General features: G+C 29.6%; 1 protein-coding gene across 2 annotated transcripts in view; it reads left to right on the plus strand.

The window, feature by feature from the left end:
- The window catches only part of LOC107161897 (insulin-like peptide receptor), a 56,270-nt gene extending 47,503 nt beyond the window's left edge, over nucleotides 1-8,767 (plus strand). For both annotated transcript variants that reach the window (XM_015508495.2, XM_015508494.2), the window contains exons 3-6: nucleotides 4,424-4,715; nucleotides 4,968-7,520; nucleotides 7,595-8,092; nucleotides 8,169-8,767. In XM_015508495.2, the coding sequence (XP_015363981.2) occupies nucleotides 4,424-4,715; nucleotides 4,968-7,520; nucleotides 7,595-8,092; nucleotides 8,169-8,364 (3,539 nt within the window). In that variant the 3' untranslated portion in view covers nucleotides 8,365-8,767. The remainder of the gene's footprint in view (nucleotides 1-4,423; nucleotides 4,716-4,967; nucleotides 7,521-7,594; nucleotides 8,093-8,168) is intronic.
- Nucleotides 8,768-18,244: the final 9,477 nt, after the last annotated feature.

An 18,244-nucleotide genomic window follows, 5' to 3' on the forward strand; every position in this document is an offset into this window, starting at 1 on the left:
TATCTTTTAATTTTTTTTAAATATATATTTATTTTTCATAAAGATCCAAATTCGTAGGTGCCTAACGACTAAATCCTACTTACAGTTGTAGATAAGCTTATCAATTTGATTACAAGTAATTTTATCTTATGTTTAGTCTAAATACTCTAAAACCACATGTGGTTTGAACTTAGATCATGTACGAGATTTTTGCTGTTCGTATAATGTAAATACACCGTTGTATTTCACCAATTGTTATAGCCGTAAAGCATAACTAAGGTTGTAAAAATTAACAAAAACAAAATATTACAATTTCAAGGTAAAAAATGAACATTTAATTGAAATATAAGATCAAATTATTGGACATTGGTACAAAACTTAAGTATACAATGTACGTAGGTTAGGTTAGCGTGGTCATTTGCATATTTGTAAAAAAACACATATAGTTAGATATCAATAGCCTTTATTATATTAACAATGAGACGTATGAGAATAATTAGGTACAAACATTTTTTCTTAACTTTAATTCTGCTATATCCTATTATTTAATTTATCTGAGTTTTTTACAAACTTTCATTTATATAGATATTTAAATAAACCTCCAAAACGATCTTTGATTTCGGTAAGTACCTACTATTCTCCAAAAGTTTTAATTATTTTTAGTTTTGAAGTGTAGTAGACTGTAAGTTGAAGTTGAATGTTATGCAGGTATTAAACCTTTACAACATTCTAATTGAAATTTTAACTAAAAAATAATAAATTTAGGAAATTATATAACATTGCTTTAGTTAACGGCTAACTTAACTTATGTTAAGTCAATATATAGATCCTAATTCTAACACTGTACTGTCACACTAAACAAATGCAATTCAGTGATGGTCAAAATATTTTGTGATGGGGGTGGAGAGGCTGATTTTCTAATATGCATTATTTAGTTATTAAAAATATAATTTATGGCTGTCATATATTAGGTATGCAATGAAAAATATTTCATGAGTGATCTATCCCCTTCTTACATCCCGTTTGATCACCACTGATGCAATTCAATATGTAAGTTCTAATGGACGTGATCGAAATTTTAAAATCAGTTCCTATGGGTAAACACTAAATACTAAAACATCTATAAATATAGATCACAAAAACAATTTATTAAATAAATATTTATTCGATAAAATAAAATTTAACAAATTGCTTAAAAATTTAAATTATAAATAATCATAAAAATATTTTTACCATACATATTTTTAATTGTCTATTTGGGAGTCCTGGGCCCGGGAGTTTGTAATTTGCACCAAATTAAAGATAAAATGTAATTTGCACCACTGCAGGTAGCCAAAAATAGTGTTTATAATTTGCACCAAAATAAGGGTATGTAATTTGCACCACCCTCAGGTAGTCGAAAATAGAATTTGTAATTTGCACCAAAATGATTATTTATTTGTTCGATTATCGAATATTAAATTTTGAAATATTCGATATTTCCTCGGTATTTTCGTAGACGTCGAAACTAGATTGATACGAATGACAATAATAATTTTAATAATAATATTAATACGATTTAATAACATATAATTTTTTTAATTGGCCAACTTTTTTTATATTCATAATTATACAATTTTATATAAACTTAGAACTTACATCAATAATAGTGTATAAGCTTAGCTATTTAATAAATAAAAACTAAGCTAAATTTATATTAGGATATAAAAACTTATAAGTTAGTACTATCGAAATACTATCGAAAAAATAATCGATTTTAATTTTGGTGCAAATTACAATTCCTATTTGTTACTACCTGAGGATAGTGAAAATTACATATTTTTATTTTGGTGCAAATGCATTTTAAAAAAATGGTGCAAATTAAACATGTTGTAAACATTTTTGGTCAATTTTGGTGAAAATTGACTACAGCCCTCGGCCCTAGGGGATTGGAGTGCCCTATCATTACACCACTGCCAAAAGTTGTTTGTTGATAAGTTAATAAGTACCTGAGTCAGGATATTTTGTTTTAACTTATTTTTACCAAACTCAAACTATCTAATTATTCAAGCATTTTGTATATTTATTTATTCTATTTGAATATATTATTTATTTTTTCGTTTTTACAATAACAATAGCGGGTATATTGTTGATTTTTTTTTAAATTTAATATTATATTGGTATAATACTCGTATATGAGTATACGTTTTTGTATCTTACGGGTCAATGTTATACTATTGTTGAAATTACGAATTTACTCACTCTGCACAATCGACTATGTATATTTATTTATTTTTATCAAAATACACAAACAGATCGTTTTGATTATTTAACGAGCATGTCTTGATCAACCAACTGCCATATTTAATATTTATACCCTGGCATATATTTTGTATTTTTTTATTTTAATGCGTGCATACATAAATTAGGTTATATGTACCTAATTGAAAATACTTGACAATGTATATTATAATACTTATAATTGGGTATTAGCGTTTGTTTAAATATTTTAACGAATCCACGAAGTCACTCTGAATTTTTATTTTTATTTTTTTTGGAGAGGGGGATCAGGAGCTATTTGAAAAACAGATATGATATAACTAGTTATCATACTAAACTAAATCCTAACTAAGATAAAATATTTATTTCGCGTGTGTAATTGATATTGCTCACGTAGTCACGTATACAATATTATATTTTTATGGTGATAAATTTTTGTGTGTAATGTCAATATTAATACTGTATACGTACAATGTAATGCCGTCCGGGTTGCTGGACGTTGTCACCGCGACTATTATGGAATTATCATTTATCGCGAACATAATATTAGTATTACATTTTCGACTATAAATTAATTACGTCGTAATTATCTCTACAACGATTGTGTGACTGTCGGGCATGTTTTCGCGTCCTGCAATCTGTATCTGTATAATATAGGTAGCGTTTATTATTTAGTGTTCGATTGTTACAAAATGCGTATGAAAGCACGCAATCAACCACGCATGTATAAGCGTATTGCTATAGGAATCAACTCGATTATCAAGTTTCGTCCAGCAACAAAGTTTTAATGATTTAGTCCGTATTATTTCCGTATCAGCTGTTGTTACTTATCGCGGAGCAAGGGGGAACACGAAATACCCAATGAACAATACATTTATTATGCAACAGCTTGTCTTGCAACACCTTTTATTAATTTAAAAATACATCGGAAGAAATTAAATCTTCAACCCCGGGGATTTTGTGGGACTTTCTGTGGGCTGTCAATTAAATCCGGCAGAATGGGTCAGTGGATATAAAACAAAAAAAAATCGTTTTTTAGAAGTAAATACGAAATTTTGGGTGTATGGTGTAATTTTAGGCCTCATAAAATGTTCTATTCTTATAACAATGAATGTTAAATGTAATATAAATGTTACTGAGTAACTTAATTGTCATATTAGAATAAAATATTTACTTTTTAGTGTCAGTCAAATAATAATTAATCAATAAAATTTAATAATGTATGGCAAGTTATTTTAATTTATATGGATAAATGTATTTTGTCATAAACGATAACATTTGAGGTATAGTTTTACGTTAGTATATTTTTAAAATCACCTACTTATGATGACGAAATTCAAAAACTTAAAATTAATCCGCCTCTAAACCTTAACCGTATAGTATGTAAGATTGTAGATACCTACATTTCAATATTTTTTCTATGCAGATGCCTCTAGGTAATATGTATTTGAGACATTCGAAATATATAAATTGATTTATATCTACGGTGCATCAATAAAACGAATTAAAACATTTGGCTTTAATAACTGATATAATTATAAGCAGTGTATAGTGATGATATACCTATGTGTTTTATAAATTCATGCGTATCGCATATGCCATTGTACATAAGTAGGTAGGTAACAATAATGTTAAAAAAACCCAATGTTAAAAAGTTAAAAAAAATTGTGAAAACTGTAATAAAACCAATGAAAAATGAAAAGAGATAGAAGCCAAACATTTATGATGCATTCTGTTTTTTGAAAATTTTAATTAAGAAAAAAATGTATACCATATAAAGTTTAGTAGGTGCCTACTATACCCACCAAATGTATTCATTTAATCATAAACGATTTAATACGGCAAATAAAAAGACAGGTTCTTAAAATATGTTTTGAAAACCACCTAATATGTACTATAAATACTATCTAAGAAATGAAAATTACAAACAATTAATTATAGAATTTTTTTTCCTTTTTTAAGAATTGTTGTAGGGATATAAAATATATTTGCCTATAATGGCAATACTGTACAGCTTAGCGTATTATATATTTAGAGAGTAGGTATACAATTGATAAAATGGAGGAGTGAGTATTCGCCGTTTACACGTCCTTACACCCAACCCATATGTTATTGAATGTATCTATATGTATGTTAGTCGAATTTATATTTACAAATAATATTCAGTGTTATTTTTTTCGTATAGAATTGTGTCACGCGACGACAATCGATTGGGGCCAAATCGCTAACGGAGTGAGCAACGACATTAACGTGATCAGCAACGACGAACCAGCGAAGTGCAAAGGATGCTCTAATATCGGCTGCCCCGGAGACTTGTGCTGGTCCCACGAAGTTGGTCGGTGCCAGTACGGTCGGTTGAACGGTTGCCATCCACTCTGCGCTGGCGGTTGTGACGAACCGCACTCGGCCAGGCATTGTTTTGCGTGCACTGCGTACATGCACAAGGGCGAATGCATCCGAGAATGTCCATACGGCCTGTAAGTATCAGGATTTTCAAGGAGAAGAAATTGGAGTGTATCGATACGTACCGCTTTAATTTTGAGTGTTCAAGAAGTTACACGTACCGGCCTGTATCGGCCTTATTAGATTTCGATACGAGTCCGTACGCGTAACTATTCTCAGTCGATACGTATCGAATTCTTTTTCTTGAAAATCTTGCAAATATGATGATATTTTGGTGTCGGGAAAATCGGTATAATACTTGATCGGATTTGTTTTTCTTGTTATAGGTACGGTCACATCAGGTCGTGCTTGACCGCAGAAGAGTGCCACAGTTTGCCGGTGACCAGAGAGGAATCGACACCGGACGATCTGAACACCCACTACATCCCGTTCGAACGCGTGTGTCGCGACGAGTGTCCGTACGGGTTCCAGGTGACGGCCGACAAAAGAAACTGTACGCTGTGCACGAAAACGAGATACGGCCACTGTCAGCGGAACTGTAACAGTTTCAAAATCAGTGACGACATGTTGAGGAAGAATTACGAATACCGTTTGCACACCAACTGTACAACTATCAAATCTTTGGAGATCGAAGTCAAGTACGGTACCAGCGAGGACGTGGAACGTCGGCTAGAAGAATACATCGGAAAAGTGGAAGTCATTTTGGATCAGTTGAAAATCATACGGTCGTATTCGCTTACCTCTTTGAATTTCTTGCGGAGCCTGTACGAAATACGCGGCGAAAACACTGTCAACAAAATGGCCTTGGTGATACGCGGCAATAAAAATTTACAAAAACTTTGGACTACCAGTGAAAACGAGACCCGTCCCGTTAAAATATTGAACGGCACAGTGTCTTTTCACTACAATCCTAAGTTATGTATGTCGGAAATATATAAATTTGGAAACTTGTCTACACTACCTGCGTTCTCGGACATAGAAGTGTCTGTTATATCTAACGGTGATCAGTTTGCATGCACTGTTTATAATTTACAAGTGGAAACCGTTAAAATTGATCCACAGTCTATTGTGTTACAAATGCACAAACCTGTGGAAGCCGATAATTTGGAAAGGTTTCTTGTGTATTTTATTGAAGCGTCTAAATGGAATGAAACTATCGAATCAACCGATTGCGAAGACTCTAGTTGGAAAATTGATGATATAAGTTCAAAAAAAGCTTTAAATGAAACTGAAATCTTCCATGTCATTACAAATTTAGAACCAAACACAGAGTACATTTATTATGTAAAGACTTACACGATTTCTTCCAAGACAAGTATGAGTAGTATATTTCGTAATAAGACTCTTCCATCAAAGCCGTCCTCTCCCCAATACTTTAATGCTCAACCAGTGTCTAGTTCTGAAGTAGAACTGACATGGAAACCTCCTTCACATCCTCATGGAAAATTAGTCAAATACATTATCAAGGGAATTCATTTAACCGATGACCAAGCCATGTTGGATGAACGTAGTTACTGTAGAAACAAAACATTCAATGGGAACGGCATAATATACAAATCTTCCTCATTAATTATTAAACCATCATCTGATGACACATGTGAAAAGCAGTGCGAACCACAAAAAAATATTGTTAATAATGTATGCAACACTTTTGAACACGGTATAGATATGGATTTAATTTCATTGAATAATCACAGGTATACATTTGAATCGTGCAGCAGTAACATTATTAATATCTTTATTAATTCAAAATGTTTGGCAATGCAAAACAACGATGACTCTATTTTTCCAAGTAGTGTAAATACTTTTATAAATGAAAACTGTACAGAGATGTGGTCAGTCAGTAATATGGTGAACAATGTTACTCATAGAGATGGTAGCTCATCTTATTTCCAAATTGAGTTAAATGAAAATATTACATCATTTAATCTTAGTAACCTCAGACATTACAGTCAATATTTGCTGTCCATATTGGTTTGTAGAGAGGTTGTCAAACAAGAATTAAACCAAAGTACTATCAATTCTTGTAGTCAAGAAACATTAATATCCTTCCGCACTTTGGAAAATAAACAAGCAGACGTTATTGATAGCAACACTGTACAGGATGAAATTGTGAATAATCACACAGTTATTATATTTTGGGAGTCACCAAAGCTTATAAATAGCATAATACATAGTTTCCAGTTGCACTATAAACGCTTGGAAGCGCCTAATTTTGTTTCTGTGTGTGTTACTATGAAGGAATATGAAAAAGCTGACCGATCATATGTCTTCAAGAACATACAGCCTGGTGTTTATCAATACAGAATCCAAGCCGTTTCATTGTACGGGCCCGGGCCATACACTACTGTGAAAGAGTTTAATCTTCCCTATCCAGACGCATTTAATAGTTGGCACCTTATTATCATAATTTTTATTTGTGGTTTTATATTAATTATATTTACAAGTGTTATTCTTCGTACTCACTTTAGTCGTAAGATTTTAGAACGTAATGCCATGTTTAATCTAGCCAATAATCCTGGCTATGTTGGCATATATGTTGAGGACGAATGGGAGGTACCCCGAGAGGATGTGGTCATACTTAAAATACTTGGTAGAGGAACATTTGGCACAGTTCATGAAGGTCTGCTGATGCCTCAATCTATACCATGTGCTGTAAAATCTGTAAGCAAGACAAATTTTATGAGATATCATACAGAGTTCTTGAATGAAGCAGCCATAATGAAGAAATTTAGTGAAGCATACCATATAGTGAAATTGCTTGGTGTAGTGACAAAGACCCACCCACCACTACTCATAATGGAACTCATGGGCCGTGGCGATTTAAAAAGTGTATTGGTCAAGTGCAAGAATTCTGATGATCCACCTCCACCCAATAGGTACAACTTAAATGATAATTTTTTTTAGACATATTTAACTAACACATTTTTATGAATATTTGTTTATATTTCAGATACACCATTATTCGTATGGCTGCACAAATAGCTGATGGTATGGCGTTCCTAGAATATAACAAATTTATTCATCGTGATTTAGCTGCCCGAAACTGTATGGTGGCTAATGATTTGACAGTGAAAATTGGCGATTTTGGTATGAGTCGACAAATATATAATGGTGATTATTATCGCAAAGGAAATAAAGGTGAAATGCCTATACGATGGATGGCTCCTGAGAGCCTCAGTGAAGGCATTTTTACCAGTCAGTCAGATGTCTGGAGTTATGGGGTCGTGATTTGGGAAATGATAACATTGGGTGCACAACCCTACCCAGAAAAGAACAACAATGAGGTCATGGCACATGTGCTGGATGGAAACTTACTAGACTTACCGGACTCTTGTCCTGATGTGTTAGCTGGTATAGTTAGACTGTGTTGGAATTGGAGTGCTTCCCAACGACCAAGGTTCCTAAAAATAGTCGAAGCACTTGATGTTTATCTGGAGAATGATTTCAGGTTAATTTATTAATAACTATTAACAATAATTAACTATCTTGTAACTTGCTACAATACTCTTGCTTCCTGTTTATAGATCAGTTTCGTTTTATCACACTCACGGTTTACACAATGAGTCGCCTGCTGATCAATCGTTGATGTCACCGTGTACTACGTATGAAGAAGATGATAACGAAAACATTAGTTTTGAAGGCGGTGACACCGTTGCTGTATATAGTGCGTTCCATGTAGGCAAAAGCAAAATGAGTAATGGAAATTTATCTCCAATGTAATATTTAGGGTCAAAATTATTTAAGTGAAATTCAACGTTACCAGTAAAGTCTATTTAAAAAAATAAGTGTTTTTTTTTTTTGTTTTCTTTATGAATATTGTATAAATGGTCCAAGAGTGTTATCTGGGCAACCGTTTTTGTAGACTATTAATATTTCGTTGTTAAATTTTTTTTATATATAATTTAATATTTTGATGTTCTAATTTTATTAAGAATTAAAATAACATAATTTTTTTTCGTACCACCTTTACATGTATCAACATATTATTCTAGTTTCTAGTCAGCGCGTGGAAATCTTGTCTCTCCAACGTCTGTTTTTTCATTTTATTATTATTTTATTTTATAATAGATTTTTACATGTCATTACAAAATTAATAAAAATAAAATATATATTGCCATATAAATACTTTTTTGGAACTATCTGGTTGCTGTTTAAAATTTTTTTTTAATGGATCAAACTAATTTTCCAAAAAAGTATTTGAATTTTACACAAACATATATTTTTTGAAAATATTTTTAAGTATAAAAGTCTCAACTAAAGAAAATGCAAATATAAGACTAATATTGTCACTCAATTTTTAGAAAAATTCAGTTGTATTAATTGTGTAATAGTAATATTGTTAATGATAAATATTTTTTTAAATTGTGTTGTAGGTACATTTTTATAACAGTTTGATATGTGTCATCTAGTAAAATTATCCTTTTCCATGTGTTCACTAAGGTGTTCTTTTAACTTAAAAACTTAACAGAATTGGATCTCTCATTGCCAAAAAATGTTAATTTATTATTATAAAATTTTTTTTCTTCAGACAATTAAATTAAATTATTTGAAAATTAATGCACATTGCATATATTATCTAATATTTTAGTAAGATAACATTTCGACCAATAAATTGGATTTATAGTTTTATTGATCACTGTTTAAACCGTTTTAATTTTAAGAGATGATGAATATTTATTATACTATACAATTTTTATCTAAATAAATCCGAAGAATAAATATTTTTTTTTTAGCCAAATGTATTATTTGATATGGTAATGTATGAATAAAGTATGTTTAATGTAAGCAATTTTAAATTGAAAAAAAATATATTTTTTTTTAATATGAACTTATATTGTGATATTTCATAAATATTTCAATGTTGCAATTTTTATTTATAGTAATTCAGAACTAATAAAATACATCATGACCTTGAGAATAGTTTTTTTTACCATAGTGATATAGCTACTTTATAACTTTTTATGTCTACGTCTACCTCTAGTTGGGTGCACAAAAGGAAGAGGCTAAAGTGCTTTAGCTCCCCCCCCCCCCCAAATGCTGGCTCCAAACCTAACGTCTTAGATTACATTTTTATCGATACTATTTAGTTTATTGTAGACTGCAAGTATCTGCGCTAACGAATTCTACTTTCATTTTATTATTTATTTAATATATTAACTAGTATTGTCGTATAACTGTTCAAGTCGGCATTGTTGGTTTTTCGCGAGCTTATTTATTTATTTATTGTTGATTGTTTATTGTTTTTTGTTGATTCAAATAAGTGGGTTTAAATAGAATGAAACGTATTCATTCTGGATCATTATTAAATTATTTTAAAGTTGGGTCACACACCACACCTGCAGAAGTTCAAAAACAAACAGTCACTAGAGACAATTGATCTGCAATAAATAATATTGCTTCAGCTTCATCAAATTAATGTAAGGTTCAACTAAATGACGGTAATACATAGTACCTACCAAAATATGATATATCTTTATGTACAAACAAAAAAAATAAGTGATCATGAAATAATAAATATTATTAAAAATATGAGGGTTGCCTATGATAGTTACACTTTTAAATCTCAACAAATAGGTTCTCAAAACAAAAAATTAAATCGATTTTGGTTAAAAAATATAAATGGTCGGTGTATTCGAAATTGAAAAATAGTGTCTATTGTAAGACGTGTGTTTTTTTTTTACTATAGTGTGCAGAGAAACTATTAATTTATACTTTACCAATCAGTAAAATTCTTTAATCAGTTAATTTGGATATTTCAGAGGCTTTGATTAAAAGTTTTAATTAAATTAAATTAAATTAAAACGTAGACGGTGTAGTGTTTGTTCTTCGCGAGATACAAACTAATGTTGAAAATGAATTTATAAAATTATTTTCAACAAAACAAACCAAGTTGCTAATGATTTAGATTACTATACCCAGATTAACAAAAAATTAAACCAAACGATGTGCAATGTACCAGCAGAAAATAAAGAAGAATATTATAGACGTGCCATTTTCATTCCCTGGCTAGATTCATTTATAACATGTGTTTCTTCCAGATCACTCTTCGACTTCAGTTACTTAAAGTTATACTATTGTAAATATATAAATATCAGAATATTATTGTAATCTTAAAATTACCAATTGTTAATTATCCTTAGTACTTTAAAAATATTTTATTATTTTAATTATCATGTTATAATGTTAAAACTATTATGTAAACTGTAAAATATCCATAGATTTAGATAGCCTTTGGCTAGGAATGTCTTATGTTTAAAATAAAAAAAAAAAGATTAATTTATAAACAACATATCTGAGTGATTTTTAAAGCACAAATTTAATGTGTTATTAAAAGTTTCAAGTGCCTTCTGCCAACTGTAATTCTCCTAATCAAAATAGAAAAATCACAGTATTTTTATAATTTTATAAAAATTATATACCACAAAATGGTGTTAATGCTGCAACATACTATAAAAAGCATGGTAAAAACAACAATTAATTTAGTTATTTTTAACAATGTTAAAATCATTTACAACTATAATTTTTATAATAAGGATAACTATTCATTTAGTTTGATTAACAGCATTATATAACTTAATACAATAGTTTAATCAACTAAAGTTTTAGTTAATAAATTGTAGTAAATTTTATAGTTGAAATATCAATAATTATCTTACTAAAAAAAATAAGTTATTTTAACTATATTTATAACTGTCACATATTTTTTTCCGTGGTGCAGTAGCCGAAGAATTTGATTTATGGTATCAAAAATTCCAATGCCCAAATCATTCATTACCACATAATGCAATTGATGCATTTAACTTATGTAATACTACTCTATTTGAAACTATATTTATACTTTTACAAATATTCTCAACATTGCCTGTACCGACAGTCGATAATCGACTAGTAAAACAGAAAGATAATTTTCCGCTTTAAGAAGAATAAAAACACACTTGAGAAATACAATGAGTCGAAATCGTCTGAATGGATTAGCTATGCTACATAGGTATTCACAAAAAAATCGATGTTCAAATTTCAGAAGTGCTGTCAGTATTAGAAAAATAAGAGCAAGGCGATTAAACTTTATAATTAGGTGTTCATAATTTAACAGATTTATTTCTCTACATATTTTAAAATAATTACTATTAATATTTAAAAAGGCGGGTAAGTCGTGGATGTCGCTCTGCTGTAGGTACAGTATAAGTTACAAGTTGGTTACTGTAACGGATGGAATTAAATTTGAATCCAATGATATTATATCATTGTATATGAAAAACGATTCTGAGCGAAGACGGTTTATCTGTCTAGAATATCTTATAGATTATTAAAAATTTTCAAATCTTAGATTTAAAAAATTTTTTTTTATGAATTTCTAGTTTAAAATAATTTGCGCATTTTCGTGATTTTTACACATGTTGTCAAAATTCAAACTTTGAATGCTTGTAAAAAAAAAATTGTGCTAATATATTTCTTTTATTTTTCACCTGCTATTGTAAAAATATGATAGGAGCCATCTATTAATTTTTTAAATCTAAGATGTAAAAGAAATTTTTTTTATGAATTTCTAGCATAAAATAATTTATGAATTTTCTTGATTTTTACGTATGTTGTCAAAATTCAAACTTTGAATCCTTGTAAAAAAAAATTGTGACTATGAATTAATTTTTATTTTTCAACTGCTATTGTAATAATATGTTAAGAGCCTTTTATTAATTTAAAAAAAAAACTAATAATGATCGAAAATTTGAAATGCCTATGAATAGTTCAACTTAAGTCGAACATTTTTGAAAATTGCATGGTGGATAGAATATACTTATATAAACATTCGTTGAAAATTTCATGTATCTATGGTCATTTGTTTTAAAGTTACATAAAAAACCAAAATCGATTTTGTCGAAAAATGAGTGTGCATAAAATTTCCCGTTTTCCCTTAATTTTTAGTTGGTTTTTCTCGATTATTTAGAAAAGTATTAAGAATTTTTTACTTCGACCCCCCCCCCCAAAAAAAAGTACCAACTAGATTCACTTTCTGATAATCGAACGAGGTACTGAAGACAAAAATTGAAACACTTTTACTGCCCCAAAAACGTGATGACAGACACAAAAAAAAAAAAAAAATAAAAACACACATCATGGTAAAATCAATACATTCATCGCTCCGCTCAGAATCTAAAATGATTTGAATTTAGCCCCCCCCCCCCAAAAAAAAAAAAAAAACTGTGCGCCCGTAGTCTCTAGGGACTAGGAGTATGGAAATATTATTTTTTTGTTTCATTAGTCATCATTTAACAATGTATAAAATATTAAAAACAAAAATGTCCAACACCATTACAAATAGAAATATTTTGTTTCATGGATTCCACTCTTCCGTTTGTTGGAGCAAATTAACCTTTAATAGACATTCCAAAGCACCTAATTTACCGAGTTTTGATATAACCATTTGAAATCATATTTGAATTTATTGTTTAGTCTAGGTATATTGAATCTTAATATAAATTCTTTTAATCAAATATATTAGATTTTTTTCACTCTTATAGGAAATTGTACCGGCTTGTGTTGACTTCGGAAGCGTGTATAGAAATAATTTTCTGGTTGGGCTATATAAATATATAATGTATAGCAACAAAATATGATCTAGCACCTAGAGGCTATTAATGCTATTATATATTTAACAGTTATGACTGTAATTTCGGGGAGGGGAGCTGCAGCTCACTAAGTTTCCCCCCTTATATACGCAACAGGTTTACTTCGTTTTATGAACACAAATTTTACGTTAAAAGAATCCATTTTATTCTGTTATTTATTGTATTTTCTTTCTAACAATAAGGCAATACGTCTAACGGTCTATAACAGTACGTCATCGATTTGTCGATGATAAATGGATTTGCCGAATATTGCTCCGTCGAAAGCAGTTGAAATATGAATAACGATGGAATAATATTTAGATTTACCTATGTATAGATGCATAATGCCGCATTTAGACATTTTGCGCCTCGGTGAAAAAATAAATTGGCGTCCTCGTAAGGGGTTTACCCACGGGAGATATAAAAGAGATAGATAGATCGACGCATGAAACTTTTAGAAAATAAAATAATAATAATTGTTCTACAGTAATAATGTTTGTGTTTAAAAAAAAATTGTTTAATGATTTCACGATTCCCCCACCTAATATGCATAGATATACAATTGAATGTATGTCACTTGAGCTGCAGTTGAGCCCCGCTTTTAATTCATTATAGGAGTTGTTTTTTTTTTTTTTTTACAAAACTAGGTACTTATTCATATTATCTTCATGGAACATATTAATATAAAAATAAAAATAAATTCAATAAAACTATTCAAACTAATATTATTATTTTTTTAAATATAGGTAGGTACGTATATTTTCGTATAATTATTTGTTTTTTGTGTATTAAGAAAGTTTGTTTATGATTTTGATATCCATTTAATCTTTTTTGTCGGTCATTAAAATAAAATAAACTTACATAATTATTAATAAATTATCAACAGCGCCGAGTAGTGAAAGAATTAATAATACCAAGAGGACGCATCATAATCACGCATGCAATACCCGCATATTGTGTTGTCTATTCTGTCTAACCATAGGCGTGCGCACGGGGTATGCAGGGTATGCCACTGCATAGTCTGTTTGGAGCTTCATTTGAAGGGCGCATGTTTATCATAACAAAGCATTTTTGATAATATCTGATAAAGTATTTAAAAAAATGTTTTTTAGTTTTAAATTTTCTCGTGACCAACAAGTTAATCCAAACTATAGACGTAACAACTTTATAAATATATGTTAAAATTATTTGAAGACTTTCCATATAATATATACTTAAATTTAAGAAATAATAGATTTTCTTTTAATAAATATAATTCAAATTTTAAACTACTTATTTCTGCAATGCATTGTTTAATATTCTACTGTAAAACTATGTGTGGTTTTAAATTCTGAGAGAGCAAAGAAGGTATAAGTAGTACCACTAGTACCTATATTTGAAAAAAACTTAGATTGTAAATTAAGTCCTATATGTGGTAAAAGAAAATGTTTAACGGCACAGAATCGTTTCTTTGTTTTTTAGAATAAATTATTTATTCTTTCTTTAAATCCAATAAAATTATGTTGAGTATCTTAGTTACAATATAGGTTAGGTGATTTTTTTTTTTGAGGCCCCCTATTTGTCTTATTGCATAACCTGTGAATAAAGTCTGCGCACGCCTATGTGTCTAACAAAAGGTAAAACATACCAACAATTATTTTGCAAAGGAAAAAATCGAGAAAGCTACTGCAGTCATGACTAAGAAACGAATTTTTCACACCATAAATATGTAAACATTTAATAATATGCTACGTTGTTTTTATTTTATTTTTTATTTTTTGTATCACAAACACGAAAAAATAAAAACAACGTTTTACGGTAAATTGAATTTTGATCATCATAATAATATACTGTTATTAAAATAATTTCAATTTTTTATTTGCCAGCGCCGCCCTTCCCCCTTCTCTACCAAAAACAGACGGTGCCCTGTAGATAAACATTTAGGATGTTAGAAAAAAAAATACGAAAGGATTATAATATGATGACTAGAATAATACGTGGAGAAAATAAATAAGAGACTTGGGCCAAAGGAAAATATTGTGCCGATCAGGGCACGTTTAATGAGAGGAAGACGTATTATATAATGGCACGTCCCACGGTGGACTGCACTTATACTATAACTCCGACCACACGTCGGTCGACCAACACATTCACTATCGTCGGCACACTACCGTGGTTGTGGTCACGAGACGTACGGAAGACCGCCAAAACCGTTGCTTATATACGAATTACGTCTTGAATAAAAATGGGTATAATATACTAATTATTGGGTCCCGAGTTTTTCTCGAGCACGTCTGAACGTCTGAAGTGCGTCCCCATCGTATACCCAAAAAGTTTAAAGGTGAATTATTGGTCAGGTTTATTTTATTGTTATCAATTATTTTATTATATTATAGTATTTTTGATTTGATAAAAACGATTAAGCTTTTTGATATTTTCAAATGAGTTAATCTTAAACAAACGTACAACTTCGATAATTATAATAAAGACATTTTTTTTTTAAAACAAACAACGGCATATTTTCTATAAAAACAGTATCAAATTCATAAAAAATTATATTTCCGATTTTCACCGATACCATCATAATTATAGACATGCGCACAGGTGGGGCTGGTGGGCCACGGCCCCCCTGTGGCCTCTGGCTTTTTCTTTAATAAATGCATAGCGATATGTATATTATACTAGACAGCGAACATTTTTAGATTTTACAAAAAAAAAGTAAAGCCAGTTTTAATCTAATAATAGTAGAAATAAAATATAAATGTGATTAAGTTATTATTTTATTAATTAATCGATTATCATCAAATAAGAATCTTTAGTTCGGACCTTTTTAAGGCCTCCCCCTGCGGTCAAAGTCTGCGCACGCCTATGACCATAATATTTTTTACCAATAGAATCTATAGCATAGAGTATATAGACAGCAACGGTAATATATTTTATACAATTACAATTACAAATGGAATAATTTTAATGATAACATAAAAAGCAAAAACAATATTTCATCTAATAATCTACGTCTATAGCAGTAATCGTTATTACAGAAAAACAGTTTTGACTTTTAATTTTTGTATCGAAACTTATTTGTTTAATATTCTAATGGGAAAATAAAAATGATGGATGTATTTGATGAAATAATACGACTTGAAAATACAACGCAATATCTGATAACAATAAATAACATGCTAGGTCTAGGTATTATAAGTATATGGCATATGCCATTATAGTTTTATGAGTTTCTATTTCGATTCACGTTGAAAGTCGTACAAAATAAGTTTATACTTATGAATATTTTTAACAGTTGTAGCCTATTATACATTTTGCAGAGGAAAAATGTTTATTGAGTAAACTATTTATTTTTATAAATTATGACTATTGACTAGGTATACGAATTCGAGTGACCTTGTACATCTTCAGTGGCAAAGCGTCGTTGTAGAGAATGAAACAATATCAACCCAATTAAAATTTGAATAAATTATTTGGTTTTATTACATTTACATAAACAATTTTTCTCTTCTCATATGTAAGATAATTTAGATAATTTAAAAGCTGTAAGGATTAATTACTATTAAATTAATATTAATAGTTATAATACAAGTATAATAAATACTAGATTCAATATTGTATTTTTGTAAAACCATTCTTAATGATTATAATTTCTATTATTATTTTTATTAGAATTTATTAACATTTTAATAACTGAGAAACAATAGTTTACTAGACTATATTATACTCTTTTGAATTTTTAACTATAGTTATATCAACATTTAAAAAAAAATTATCCACTTTTAATGTAAAAACTAAAACGATTATTGGTTTTAGTTTGTAAAATAGAAGATTATATATGTCTACATGACATTACTCAATAGAATAGAAAAGCGATATTTAAGAATTTGAAAAGTTGGACTTCGAGAATATTAATAATTCCCAACATTTCATATCTAATGGAAAAAATGGGAGTGGGCATGTTTTGTGAGACTGTGAATCACTTTTTATGGTAGGTATATATTAAATTTTAAAATATTTTCTTTTGCTATATTGTATACTTAGAATATAATAATTTTTTTGAGGGTTATTTTAATTCAGTAAATATCCAATACAGTATAAAAATAAATTTGAGGCGATGTCAAATTTGCCTCATTCTGTCAGGCACTATGGCCACTATGTGCAGGGATAATTGGAAAACAGGCGGAGGTTGTCATTGAGATAAAATGAAATATCTTTCGACGTTAATATTAATTTTTTGTTTCGTTAGATTTTTTAGTAATTATTAATTGTCATTACTCATTAACGATTAACACAGTTATCGACGGCGACGTCGCAAATAAACTCGTTATTGTGGTCGGTTTTTAATTTACGGTTTGTTTATTTTTGGTGTTATATTGTCTAAGTACTATACGAGTATCAATTATATTGTCATCATGCCGAATTTTTGTTTTGAACGTCTTCCCGACCCTAAAAACTCACATCTCGAACACTGCACATCCTAAACTTAAACTATATTCAACGCGTATAATTGCTAAAGACAAAATAATTGTTTGATGCGCATTTAAATACACTTTAATTATTCACAAAAAAAAAAAAAAAAAAAAACACTTTCGATTACATAAAACAATATAACGACGTAATGTTAACTGTTAAGTGTTTTTTAAAATTAATTTTATTTAATCTGTTCTGCATCGTTTTTGTCTTGTGGAGACCCGGATATTCGCTTCGCCCTCGCCTCTAAAATAAATCAGTGTAATTTCGGAGGAAGAGGTGGAGTTTAATTGGATACTGACTTGTTAGTTGTTAAGTTTCCTTTGATGTTCACTAAACTTTATGCCCCACGCGCCTACTTCAATGCTTAGTCATAACTTTGTTATCACTAAGTTGGTCGTCATTTTTTAAAATTTTTATTACCAATTTAATATTATCTTCACCGTAAAATTATGAATAGTTAAAATAATAATTTCTGTCTATGTCAAAACTACTTACTAAGTAATACTGCAAAAATATTAATTTATATAGATATTATA

Source organism: Diuraphis noxia, unplaced genomic scaffold, assembly GCF_037042655.1.
Source record: "Diuraphis noxia isolate RWA-SAM2 unplaced genomic scaffold, SU_Dnox_SAM2 contig0002, whole genome shotgun sequence".
Classification (NCBI taxonomy): Eukaryota; Metazoa; Arthropoda; class Insecta; order Hemiptera; family Aphididae; genus Diuraphis; species Diuraphis noxia.